This window comes from Sipha flava, unplaced genomic scaffold (assembly GCF_003268045.1).
Source record: "Sipha flava isolate LNK unplaced genomic scaffold, YSA_version1 119_pilon_pilon, whole genome shotgun sequence".
NCBI lineage: Eukaryota > Metazoa > Arthropoda > Insecta > Hemiptera > Aphididae > Sipha > Sipha flava.
In genome coordinates this window covers 712290-726807 of record NW_020271745.1, presented here as the reverse complement: position 1 = coordinate 726807, position 14518 = coordinate 712290, and the positions used below count along the sequence as shown (strand labels likewise).

At 29.2% G+C, this 14518-nt stretch overlaps 1 protein-coding gene across 2 annotated transcripts; it reads right to left on the bottom strand.

Moving 5' to 3' along the window:
* Positions 1-4910: 4910 nt before the first annotated feature.
* On the bottom strand, positions 4911-11759 carry LOC112693875. 2 transcript variants are annotated; one of them, XM_025569121.1, is made up of 4 exons: positions 11616-11759; positions 9062-9210; positions 8444-8678; positions 4911-6867 (listed from the first exon to the last, which is right to left on the bottom strand). In XM_025569121.1, the coding sequence occupies exons 2-4, from the start codon at positions 9151-9153 to the stop codon at positions 5731-5733; spliced, it is 1464 nt and encodes a 487-aa protein (XP_025424906.1). In that variant the 5' UTR covers positions 9154-9210; positions 11616-11759; the 3' UTR covers positions 4911-5730. The 2 variants fall into 2 exon arrangements, with proteins under 2 accessions (XP_025424906.1, XP_025424905.1); XM_025569120.1 differs by having other exon boundaries at positions 11620-11759.
* Between the last annotated feature and the right edge of the window lie 2759 nt (positions 11760-14518).

Here is a 14518-nt window from a genome sequence, read left to right as displayed (position 1 = left end):
TAGCACTCCTAGGTGACTCACCTTTTAGTTTCAAATGATTTCTAAAGCTCTCGCATTTTTTTGTATTGATATTTAGTATTTGTTGCTTACTTAGTTTTTATTAATAACAGTTTTAACCGATAAAATTATTTTTTAATGCATTTTCAGAGCGTCTATTTACAATGATCAGTTAGAAACCAAATAGATGAATGCACAATCTGCAAATACATCAATTATTTAATTTTTACCTATTCTTTTTTCATATATGATCCCTTTACACAATTGATATTCTAGCTCTAAATTCTGTATGTTAGGCATCATTTACAAGTATTCAAATTTATAATTAAATTTTCTATTATTTGGTCTTCTAAAAAATTATTAGAAATATTAACTGTTGTTAAAACCTGAAAGCTGAAAGGGTATAAAGCAAACATAGGGTTATGCATTTTTAAGTGTGAATATAAAAGTACAATATATGTAGTAGTTAGAGTGCTCTAATTGAAACTAGTGATGAATAATTTGAAGATAATTATTCATAAACTGCCTGTATAGTAATTAATTTAATAAATAATACAATGCAATTGTACATATTTACCATCGTGTTACATTAAATGGATATTAAATACCATTAAAATAAACAATATTTTAATTAAATTAGGATTTTAACTTTTTATGAAATTGTATATGGTATTTAAAAAATTATTTACTGTGTTCATATTTAAATTATCAGAGCTGTCCTTACTCAGTATTCTGTTGTCACTATTTAAATCAAATACAAATTCCAGTTCTATATTTTAAATTTTAGGCAATGCCTGAAATGCACTTAGGTAAATACTTAGATTATTTGTATAAAAATAAGTATTTTTACTATTATACAAAAATAATAACTATTTATCTGATTAATATGTTCACGTAGTTAATGATAATTTTTAAATATTTTCTTATAAATTTAAAAATTAATTTTTATCGATTACAATTCACATGTAATCTTATGTATTAAAATCTATTTTTTTAAGCACATTGTATGATATTCTATAAATTAATTCAAAATTTTATTTTATTTTAACTTTCATAAAATAAATTAACTTTATTAATAAAAAATTACCTATTAACCTATTATAAAAGGCTCAATAATTATCATACATACATACACACACACACACACACATAAATATATATATATATATATATTATACATATATTTATGATTATTAATAATAAATAATTACTAAGGTATTGATTCAAACTTAAATATAACCTTTTTTAATGGAAAGATTTTCTACATTATTTAAATTTAGTTTAACATTTATCTCTCAAATTAATTTAATGGTTGAACCATGAAAAAAACTATAGAAAGTTATTTTATTACCGAACAGAATTCCTACTTGAATAAATTAATATTATTAAGAAGATATGATTCTGAGTTCCTATTGATTTTAGATACAAATAAGTGCACTTCAATTTGAAGTTTATGAATAAATTAACTTATAAGTAGGTATAATTTTTTATTAAAATAAAACTGATATTTTAATTTATATGAGCAAAACTATGTTTATTTAATTTAAATAAAACATTTTATTAATTTTTAAAAATAAAACGTTGATAAAAACATCGTCTGTTTCTTATATCATAAAATGATTATATGTTAACGGGAATTGTATTCTAACATAATTTATATTAGCCAGTAGGTGAAGAGCTTTCGACAAGTTTTCGTGACCAGTTTGCATGACAACATTTGTGAACGCTACAAAGTCAGATTAGTTTTTAGAAAAACACATTTTATGCTGAAAAATATTTTATCCCTAGTATTTGCATAAGCCACAGTTACACAATATTGTTCAGGTGGAATAGGGTGACTTTCATTTTTTATTGATTTAGTTTGAGCCTTCATGGATTGTAGAGTTTGTCTAATATGCCAATGTTTTCAGACAGGATGATTTTTAGGTATTCAAAGTCTTTACTCTGGCAAGCTAGGGCTAGGTCTTCAGCATATATGAATTTTCTTACGATTGTCGTTGGTAGGGCCTTAATATATAGGTTAAACAGAAGGGGTGCCAACACACAGTCTTGAGGAAGGCCATTGTTTAGCATCTTTGTTTTACTTTTTTCCTATCCAATATAGACAGTAAAAAATCTGTTACTAAATATATTATTAATGAATTTAGTAACGTTTTTGATGTGATTCCGTCCAAAAATGTTGATACAACCTTTTCACAAATTATTTTAATGTAAATATAAAATTATTTAATGTGTATTTTTCACTAATTGCGCATTCACATACAGAATTCAGTAAATGTATAACGTGCTAAATAATAAGCATAGGTATCTGTAAAGTTGTATCTACATATTCATATTCATTGAAATTACAATATCTAATTTTAATGAATGCTTCTTTTGAAATCCAAAAAGTATAGTTGAAATTATTTTATAAATGCGATGATGTTACGCACAAGTATATGTTCCCAAAAGTAACCAGTTATTTTTAAGAACTCCAACTCAAAAAAGTTTTCAATGATTTACTTAATAAATTATTCAGGATCTAATAGGCATTGAATAATATTTAATTATGAATGTTTCATTACTTTAAATTACTACATAATGTTTAATACAGATTATGATAATTATAATTTCGAACAATTAATGTTGTTTGCAAGTAATTTAATAATAATAAATTTTATGTAAATCAAAGAATTAATTCTATTTAAAATGGAAATATTTATCTATATATGTAAACGATTTATATTTATAATGTTGATAATTTTGCAGATTAGTGGTAGATTAATATATGTATCAACTGGTCCATAATTCATGATGATTTGGGACGCATTAAGTTAGGTGTAATATGTTTATTGTTATGATTGCTATGATGCGATATAAATATCAAATATGTACTAAAATCGTTAATATATATTTTACACAAACACGATGTAAACTATTATACATTTCAACATTTATTTACGTTTAAATACCAATCGATTTCTCTAAATAAAACAACTATTCGAGAGGTAGGTATACGTTCTTATTTTGGAAGGACTTATTAGGAAAAATAAAATAAGCAACTAATAAGAGATATATGTAGTTCTAAAATTGTTTATCATATTAAAAAAGTATTGGGTGAGAGAGATTGGCATTTTTTGTGTTAATCGTGCCGACCGTAAGTGTTTGAATGCAATAATAAACTTTAACAATTCAAAAACAAATCTAAAAGATGTACCATAATAAAAATAATGAATACTATCTACTGGGAAAAATGACCTCAAACTAACATTAGGATCCTATATCAAATATCACAAGACATATGAACACATTTATTACTTTTCCGAGACTGAAAAAATCATTAGTAAAATAAAAATATATTTCGTCTAGCTTAAGATTCATAATGTGTTCAACTGTTATAGTTACTCAAACTTTGTTCAATTTAACGCATCACGATTTAAATTACAGCAAAACTAACAAAATGAAATCGTAGGAGAATCATATAATAACTGCTCTTGAGTCAATTTTCTTATTGATGAATATGCGTGCGCAAAATAACACTACAGATTAGTATAAATGTAACAGAAATCATTTCTGACGTGACGTTTGTCTTAAACGACTTAAATACTCAATACACAACTCACTAACTTTATCGATTAAGATAATTTTGAAATCAAAAAGAAAAGAAAAAACAATTATGATACTCATAACTCATTAACTCAACAAAGTAATTTAGGATTACTTTCAGTGTAGGTCAATATTTTCAGACCAAAAGCAGATATAGTTTGTTGAAACTATAATGTGTATAATACACAATATTAGTTTTAGAGGTAAGTCAAGTAATTTCGCTTATGTTAGGTACCTATTTTTTCACGAGGAATGTTAAAAATATGACAAATGTTAGCGTGTTGTCTTTGCAACAGCTCTCATAATTCATAAAGCCAATTAATTATTAAGTACCAAGAAATGCCGCAGTACATTGTCATAAACACAATGTTCTATTAACATAAAACAAAAAAAAAAAAATGTGCAATTTAACAACAACTATAGGTACCACATATTGCAGTATGGTGATCGATGATGAAAATACATGACAAGAGTGGCCAAACTATTTTAGTTAACGATCGGCCTTCGGCAACTTTTTCTTTGGCTTACAAATATTTTTAAATCATTTTGTTATTATCGATTGAACATAATACGTTAAAAATGAATTATAATGCCATTAAAATTGTATTGTAATAAAATTAAAAACTATTATTAAAAGATGAATTTAAAAGTAACCGATGATAGTGTATAATGTTAAACTGTTGTAATAAATCGGTCGTTATAATATAAATGTATAAAAACACAAAGTCTAATAAATCCAACCATTAATTATTCATTCACTTCCGATCAATATTCATTCTACTTCTACCAAATCCCTTATCATTTCATTTTTTCATAATCAATAATTTTCAATTAAATTCATAATACAGGCAATGTGCATAATATTATAATGGCTAAGCTATATAATATTACAAAATAAAAAAAAATAGAAAAGAAAAAGTTAATGCATCGACGATCATTAAGCATATGCTGGGATATACTCAAATTATATCTACAAATTGTTATGTAAGTAGTCTTATAGTTATTAAAAAAAAACAAACTGTTTGACTAATTCAAAACAATGTGTAGTTATTTGTTTGGTTACAGAAATGTGTGTAACTTTTTGTGGTTGATTTTATTTTTAAATGTAATGAAATTTCATTACAAAACAAATTGGGTACTAAAATATATTGATTTATTCGTTATTGTTTATAATACAATGTGTTCATGTTACTTAAAATTAATGTTTTTTTTTTTTTTTGATGACGATGCACATATATAGTTTTTAAATGATGATTTTTTTTTTTGGGTTGAAGTTTGCACAGGCTAAACTGAGTTTAAGCGAATCACTAAGTGTTTACAATATAACATTCAATAAAACGTCTAACTATAATATTATAAATCAACGGTTATAAAATCCGGGTCCCAGATTTAATCATTAGTAGGCGAACATAGTAAAAAAAATATTATAAAATATTAATATATATTCCAATCATTGCATTTGCGTACAGATCACTGACATGAACTGTCGGATTTACTTAACCAACTATATTGTAGTAGTAATAATAATAATAATAATAGTTTCACGTATGGACACACAAATATATTCAATTACGAGTCAAGTGTAATATAAGATACGGTAGATACATAATCTTAAGTGTACGATTAATGCAGAATTAGCGATACCTAGTCGTTCGAAATAATGTGACGCCATGTTAACAATAACGTAGTGACGTGGGGCGAACAAATGTATCGAACAATTGCGTGCATCGTTGATTCGTTTTGATTTTTATTTCTAATTCAAGCTCGACGAAAAATCACCTATATATTTACTGTGAACCATTGTCAGTAAAACATTAAGTGTCTTTGGGATATAATTTGTCAGCATTAGGTGTGAATTATAAGAGTGAATTTCGTGCGTCGTATTTAGTTAGATCGCTGGATGATATTATTTGTACCGAGTATAATAATAATAATAATAAAATAATCATAATAATAATAATAATAATAATAATAATAATAAAATAATAATAATCATCATAGTAATATAATATAAATAACACTGAGTAAATCGATCTGTACGTTTTGTACTATTCCTACCAGATGGGGCGAATGCGAATTTTTTCGTTTTGTGATCGCATAACAGCGTAGTACCTAGTACCGTTATTGTCGTTGCCGCGATGGCGTTTTTCAGGATACCGTGTAAACGGTTTTCGACAGGTTAATGTTCTCGGCAGACAGGGGTTCATCGTCGATGGGGTTCGGTCCAGGTCCCAGGTCCACGGTGGGTTTGTTGCCCTGCACCGTTTGCAGCCCCACCCGGATGCTCTCCAGCGCGTCACCTAGCCCGATTTTGATCTCCTTGAACTCCTGCGTGACCAGCGACAGCCGGCCCAGCAGGTAGTTGAGGTTCTCGTCCACCTCGGTCATGCGGCCGCCGATGGCCGACACCTTGCTGTTCATGCCGTTCACCGAGACGGCCGTGCTGTTGACGAACGCGTCCGTCTGGTTGTGTAGCGCGGTCAGCGTGGCCGCCGAGTCCGTCAGCGTCTGGTACATGATGCCGATCTGCCTCCACACCTGGCTGATCTCCGTCTCGATCTTGACGCTCAGGTTGGCCATGCCCGCGGATTGCGCGCTCAGCACCGTGTCCACCGCCAGCCCCACGGCCGCGTTCACCGATTCGTTCAGCTCCTTCGATCGGTCGTTCACCGCGGCCGTCACGTCCGTCAGTATCTGGTGCGTGCCGTACTCGATCCGGCGCTTCGTGTCCAGCACGTGGTCGGCCGTCTGCACCAACACCTTTTCCACGTCCGACAGCGTCTTCACGCCGTCCAGCACCGACTGGAAGCTTTTCTGCGCGTCCGCCTGGAACGCGCGGGTCGACTTCGCCATCTCCGCGATCGTGGCATCGCAAGCCTCCCGTCTCCGGTCGCTGTCGTCCAACCGGCCCGTCAGCGACTGCACCGCCTCGACCACCGCGTGCTTGGTCTCCTGCACCAGCTGCCACGTGGTGTTGGCCGCCGGGTCCTGCTCACCGCCGACGGGTCGCGGCGCGCTCCGCTCCGCCGCCATCTTCTGCAGTAGTTCGTAGATCGCGTCGTTCGACACCTGGGACTTCGGCGCACGTTCCAGCGAGTCGAGGCGCGACTGCAACGCTTTCACTTGCTCCGACACAGTGGTCAGCTGGCTGCCCAACGACTCGTACAACCGGTTCGTGGCCTGCTTCTCCGCCTTCAAAATCGATTTCAAATCTGCCCCGTCGGCAGCCATGTGCTGCTCCAAGCTCTCCAACATCGATTTCGTGCTCGATCTACTGGCGGCCTCCTAAACATGGAAATCGTAATTTTTTAACACAAGTCCAGTCGTCGATGCGGTCTGACTACCAATGCTGCACATAATGTATTACGTGTCCGTTTTAAGGAAATAAACACAATAATACAACTGAAGGGAAGATAGAATAAGGAACTAATACACGAGAGGTCAATGGTGAACAAGATGAGAGAAAATAGACTGAGATGGTTTGAGCATGTGACGAAGTGAGAGGAAACAAAAACGTTAAAAGTAGTTATGAAAATGAACGTTGAAGGGAGTTGAAATGGAATAAGAGAAAAAGAAATAGTTAGATACGATTACTGGAATTATATAAGGGCTGTTAGTGAGTGCGTAGAGGATGTAGAAAACTGAGATACGTGGAGGTGTAGGACAAAGGGAAGCCGTCACCAAATCGTTGTGAAAATGGTGAGGGAGAAGAAGAAAAAATACGATAATACAACTATTTCGCAATAGTGACTATAGTTGTGCGCATACGAGTGGGCTTTTTTTAATTTTTTCAACAAATATTATTATTATTTTTTTGAATTGGTTAAATGCAATAAGTATATTTTAACAATGTTTGTTATACGAGTACAACAATTATTTAGACTTATCACTTGTTGATTTTTATGAAAATCCTTTAAGTTAAATTTTTTTCAAATTTGAACTAAACAATGATAATAATATAATACGCCCGAGTGACATCGTATCCTAGAGAATTGATATTTAAGATTTAAATTTTCTTTTGAAAATTCTTTGAAATAATTTATTTTTTTGAGAAAAATAGAAATTAGATCTTTTAAACGGCCAAAGTTAATTTTTCGATTGTAATTTCATAAAAAATAATATATTCTAGACCTTGAATACTGTGTAGAAATGTTAAATTAAATACATACATACATCAATGACCTAATTTTAATACATATTTAAATAGCTTTATGATATTTCTATTCATTCGTTAAAATGTTAATGATGTATTAACATTAAAATCCATATATTGCAGTTTGGTTCGTTTTATTTGTAAGTATAGTTCAACATTTGGTCTCAATACACGGCGTTTTATAAATGTAAAATTGAGAACATTTTGCATACGTTTTTATAGTTCCTCTCTTTTAAGTGTTCCATAGCCAGAGTATCACATTCTTCATACAACCCATTTCTAGTGCATCTTAACCACGAAACCCTTGAACAAACGTCGCTTGCGATTAGACATTTACTTTTCGTTGAAAAATTTAACTGTCCCGAGTTTTTAAGCCTTATTTTTATCCATATCCCTAATCGTAACTCCCGATCTAAAAATATATTTTATCCAAACACCGAAGTTTGCATGCAAGCAACACCCCTCAGAATAGAATTGCGAAAACTATAAATTAATTAAATATCGATCTGTTTGTATCACCAAACTTCAATTTATTTTAAATGTATTGTAATTCTATACTTATTAATTCATGGCTATTATTTATTAATATTATATTGTATTTAAATTTTAAATTTTATTAGTAAGCGATTCTCATTATTATGTATAATGTATGTAATTGGACATGACCCGTTTAAAAATTTAAATAGTTAATAAAATCCTTGCACCTACCTCATTTGTTTCGATATCTGTCAACATGTGTATGCTTTCCTCTAAGCCCTTTAAGGTTGTTTCCAAAACCTTGTTGTCGGCAAACTGCTCTCTCTGCTTGTTCACAATCGTCAATAACATATTTTGTATTTGATCACTAGACTGTTTCTCACGGCGTTCATGTCGTTCCAATTTATCCACATTTTCACGTAACGAGTGACCAAACGAATATAACACCGTTCTGATGTCTTCTTGTCTGCAGTACACGTTATTATTATTATTATGATTTTTTTTTTTTATTATTAATAATAAAACACAATCTGTACAAAAGAGCACAATAAGTAGTTTTGCTAAAATAACATATTATTATGATTACATTATTATTTCTACAAAAACAGATTAAATGAAACCGGAGGAATAGGCATGCACCCAGAGTGTTTTAGTCCAGTCTTTCAAATAGTTGAGCTGAAGTCAATTTTTATGAGTAGATATTTCACCCGCACAATGGTAAGGGAAGGTTGAATGATTACATTCGATTATGAAATATAGCTTAATCCCATTCCATATCTAATAATTATGTGGGGATTGTACACTAAACGTTAAATGTTCATTGCGTAATTAAAAAATGAAACTACTCACGTGACTTCCAGGGCGGTGGAATCCGACTGGAAATTCGCGATGGTCAACAGCCATAGGCAAGCAACGGAAAAATTTACAGTTTTCGACCACATTGCGACTTATTGCCTTGTTTTGATTCCGGTCAAGATTTCGGCACGGACTGCGTGTAACTAAAATGGTACATTTTATCTCATGATAAATAATTTCATTTTCACTATCCCCCCCCCCTAAATGTTTTATATAGTTTTGTTACACATAGTTATGTTTATGAATTAATAGTGTATAATAATATTTGTACGCTTAGTGATAAGAGCCCACGATCTGTTGAGTTCCGTTTTAGAACGGAAACGTCGTTGATAACGTACGTCCGATTAATACAAATATACAAAATTAATTATTAACAACCGAACCACCAAGTCGACCAACTGTATAATGTTATTTATCGAATCACTGTGCCCGCCAAACCCGAAAAGGAAATGAGTCTGCGAAGGCTTAGTTTTGGTTAATCTCATAATATAAGCAATGTATTGGACTAGTTCTTGATAATCGACTAAAATGGGACAAGCATATAAAATTGGTAAATAATAGCTTATGTAAATTTTCCTACATATTAAAAGAAACTAGATTTATATTTAATAACTATTATAAAAGAATTATTTATTTATCCCTAGTACAGCCTTTTTATTCTTATGGCTTATAAATTTGGGAAGGTACTCATAATATTAATTTATCCACATTAAAAGTTACTATTAATTGTATTATAAAATACTTATTTAATTTACCATTTACAACTAGTACTGCGATTTTATATGATTTAATATAAAAAATTTCAATTTTATTTATAATTTCTTTTATTTTGATATAAACATAAATATTTAATACCATTATTTGATCATAAACAAAAAACTAGATTTAAAAAAAAAAATACCAATATATGTTTATCTTATTACAATAAAGTTTTTGGTCAAAAAAGTACATTTTATATACATTTATATTTATGCATTTCATTTAATATTAATTTAAATCTCTTAATAATTTAACTTCCTTTAAAAAATATATAAAAAATTTGAATTTAGATTGTATTTAAATTTTTTCGGTTATTACTGAATTATGTCACTTATTGTCTATTCTATATGTTTTTATATGTTTAAGGTATTTTTATCTTTTTAATATTTTTTCTTCTTCACGTAATTAAATATTGTAACTATGATATATATGTATATATATATATATATGATTATATAAATATTAGATACTCTATGTCTAATAAAATTCACGTATTTTAATATTGTTCAAAAAAAAAAAAAAAATGTATTTAAAATTTTATTTTTAAAGTTTCATCGTTATTTAAGTATAATTATTTTTATCTATTTTTCCTTTTAAGAACTGCTCCCTCAGCACAAGCTTAGCTTTTTAGGGAAATTGCAATATTTATAATTTATATATTAAACAAAATTTTAAAATCAGATTGTTGCAAATAAATATATATTATAATGTTGCTTTATGTATTTGTTAAAACAATCGTTTTGTTTGTTAAAGTACGATACGAGATGTTTCACTATTAAATCATTCGTTTTGCGTTGATTTTTTCCCTATGAAATATACGTTTATTGTTTTATCGTGATCCAAAAAAAAAAAGGTTTGTTTTGCAGAAATCGATTTCTGAATCGAACCCACTATCCGCCTTGCAATAGTTTTATTGAACCGAAAATTTTATTAAATCACCGTAGGAAGACTTTGATAATGTAAACCACTGTACAGGTTTAACTGCAGATGTTTTAAGCATAAGTTATTTAATGTCAATATTGGTTCAATGTCCTACAAGGTTCGTTTCCCACAAAGGCATACACACTCGAGTTCAGTGGCGGCATCTGGGGGGAGCATGAGGGTGCAATTGCACCCACGACAATTTTTCTAGGGGGGCAAAAGTATCATTTTGCACCCACAGACAACAGTCAAAAATATTATATTATATTTTAGTTATTGAATTACAAATGCTAACAATAGTAATATATTGTAATTTTAATTATAATATATGTTACTAACAGTAATTGTTTTTTATTATTATTTATGTTGATAAAAATAGGTTCCTTTCATATTTATAAGTTATAACTAATATTTACAATTATATATTATACTAATTGAAATATATAATAAAGTTTTACATAAAGATTTTTTTTATTAATTTTGTAATAGTAGTAGTTAAATATTAGGTGACGTGGAAAAACACCCCCCCCCCACCAACCGGTTTGTGAATCACCGTAAACGTTTGCACCCACATGAGTTTCTACCAAGTGCCGCTTATGCTCGAGTTGATTACAAAATTAACGTCTGATAAATAATTATAGTATGACAACATAATATAATGGTTATTGTAATTCAACAGATTTAATGTTCACAAAATGTTTTATTGAAATAGTAATTCATTTAGTTTGTAAAATTAATTCGTCAACCATTTAAATAATAAAAATAATATGAAAATGATGTTCTTGTCGAATTTTTTCGTTATCATTTTTTAAAAATTTATCGAACAATTGCATGACGATTGTGACTATTGTAAAGATCATATACGTACTTACATATTAGGCGTCTTTCTTCCCGTACACCGAAGAAATTGAATTGAAATTACATAAATTAAAATCAAATAATATTTTGGTCGATTCGAAAATGTGTCGTTCAAGAATTTTTATTTGTAAAAATGAACCCTTTACTTCCCATTTATCACTGAAGTATAACAAAGTGTTAACTGTTTGTATAGTGCAATATCGTTTATTTTAATATGACATCAAACATGTGTCGATATTAAGTTTGCATATTATTAATTAATATCTGTAGTAGTGGATCGTTAACCCTAAGGTCACAAAACAAACAGACATAAAATAACATAAGGTTAGGTAAATTAATAGATTTAATGTATTTACATTTTTGTTCGGTCTCGTAATATTATAAAATGTTACTCGTAGAGCCATATGTCTTAGAGCAAAGTGCAAGGTTAAAATAATAAGAAAAAATACAGAAGAAATATATTATGTATACGTAAGTGTAAATCTGTTTTGAAATTAAAACCATCAACTACTGTATTATATAATATAATTAGTATTATTGAGAGTTGTATCAAGTTGTAGCTTCCTTAGTTCAATAGCACATGAATTCATTTAATTACATAATTTATTTAAAGTAGAATCTTATATTGATTTAACAAATATATCTAAAATGACTGGTACAAACATTATACGTAATACAAGAATTCAAGAAAAATTAATTTTGTGAAATATAAACTTACTAATAGGAAATAATATAAACTCAAATATCATTCTAAAGGTTATCTTAGATAAATCACAGGTTCTACAACTATTTAAAGTATTTAACCAATAAATGTAATTCATATAGTATTTATGATAGTGGTATTGATAATTATAATTAAAATTATTTCGTTTTTAAGTGTTCAATGTGAACTCTGAAGAATACATTTAAAAAAAAACATTTTTAGTGGAGTCTGGCAAAGATAAGTAAATTCAATTTCAAAAGTAATCAAGTATTAAAAAAATAATTGAAATATAGATGTAATTGAACAAAAAATGTAAAAATATCACTTTAGCTAAATTATTACATTTTTAGAAAATGGTTTTGGTTCACATTAAAAATTTTAAATTACTAAACTTTTTAATTTCGTTTTTACGTGACTGACAATTAAGAATTTACTAGGTATTTGAATATCGGGATATCACTTATGCTTGTTGTTTTTTTTTTTTTTTAATTATTTGAACTGAATATCAGTTATCAAATATATTTTAGCGATTAATATGATGTTCCTGTAAAGTGCTATAAGTTTGTAAATAAAACGGCTTAGGATTATACGAAAATTAATAAAAAAAGTTTTTAGTTAAAGTTAAGTTTAAGTTTAAGTTTTAAGTTAACATTAGTTTTTAATGACCATTCATCTATGTGTAGATTGTCACGTAAAATTATTCATGGATACAAAGCGATAACTGTTGTATAGTTTCTTGCGTCTGTGCCATTCATCAATATTATTGCATGGGCATATAAAAAAAAATTGTGATTATATGATAAATAATTTATAATCGGATATAACCTAACCGTGATCTACGTAATTTTTTACATTCACAAATTCACATTAAATTATATTTCCAGATAAATATATAAATTGATTAAGCATAAAAATGGAACTGTTTGAATTTACGAACGATGTTTGGTTGTTTGAAGAGCCTGAGGTGATAATTTTATTTAAAATATTAGTCAATAATTATCGGCAAACTGCATAAAAATTAGGTTCTTAGCAAATATATTTCTATGTTAGTGCGTATTGTGGTTTGAGTAAGTAATTGCTACATCATAACCAAAAGGCTATGCACTTAGAGATTATAATAGATGTGCATTATATACATCGTTAATAAGATATGCATATTTCTATCAATTTTAAACGAAATTAGAGCCCATTATTATAATGCAATGATGAGTTTAATGTTTCTTATCATTTATTATTATTGTTTTTTTTTTTTTATTTTAATGTATTGTTGAAGTTTAAAGCATGCAAATAGTTTCGTAAAGCTTAATCGTTTGGATATTTAACAATTAAACCCAAGCTGTACTAAAGTTCATTTTTTGAATATCGTAATACCTAATGGCAACAGTTCTCGAAAAAAAAATAGAAGTTAAAAATCACAAAATATCATGAAAAATATAAGTATCGGTTTGTTTTCAACTACTGGTTTTCAAGTGCAATCGTTGTCCTGTTAAAATGTTTGTTTATTGTGATTTTGAACGGTTCGATCATTATCCTACGCGGACTGTGTACCTACATAAATACCACAACACATACATTATTCGAATAAATTACTGTAATTTTCAGAATTCTGTGATACGTATAAACACTGAAGTGTAAATACATTGAATAAATAAGTAGGTACGTAATTCTTTCGCGTGTAACATCACATCAGGTTAAATGCCATGTTGAGCTGGTCTAATAATTCAAACTTTTACCTAAGTATATCTTTCATCTTGTTTTAAATAAATGTTTCCTATCGATACGTTATTGATATAGCCTGCCTGCATACACAGTATGTGTTTGGATATAATTTTTTTTTATAAATTATTTTTAATTATCTCGTGCAATGCGACACACTAAAAATATAAAAATTGTATTTCCTACGAAATCGTATAAAAATACTAAAGGAGACAACTAAGAACGAAATAAACAACTAATGTTCTGTCGTTAATAAAGTAGAATATTGTGTATACACATTAGTTATACGTACTTTCTCATTGTGGGTATTGACCTTTGCTCCTTTCGTCGTTTATTTTTCCTTAAAGGTATTTATTAATGATGCGGAGTATGTATTATTTAACTAACTGTACATTTTTCGTAAGTATAACATATCGATTATGTGTTTATTTATTATTTAGTTAAATGTTTATTACGATTAAGTCTATGATAATTATTGTTATTATACTTGTAGG

Excerpts from the sequence above, each read along its gene's own strand:
- LOC112693875 (XM_025569121.1), bottom strand. The coding sequence starts at position 9,153 with ATGTGGTCGAAAACTGTAAATTTTTCCGTTGCTTGCCTATGGCTGTTG. Across the intron at positions 8,679-9,061 it reads TCCACCGCCCTGGAAGTCAC|ACAAGAAGACATCAGAACGG; the intron begins GTGAGTAGTTTC and ends CGTGTACTGCAG. Across the intron at positions 6,868-8,443 it reads CAGATATCGAAACAAATGAG|GAGGCCGCCAGTAGATCGAG; the intron begins GTAGGTGCAAGG and ends TTCCATGTTTAG.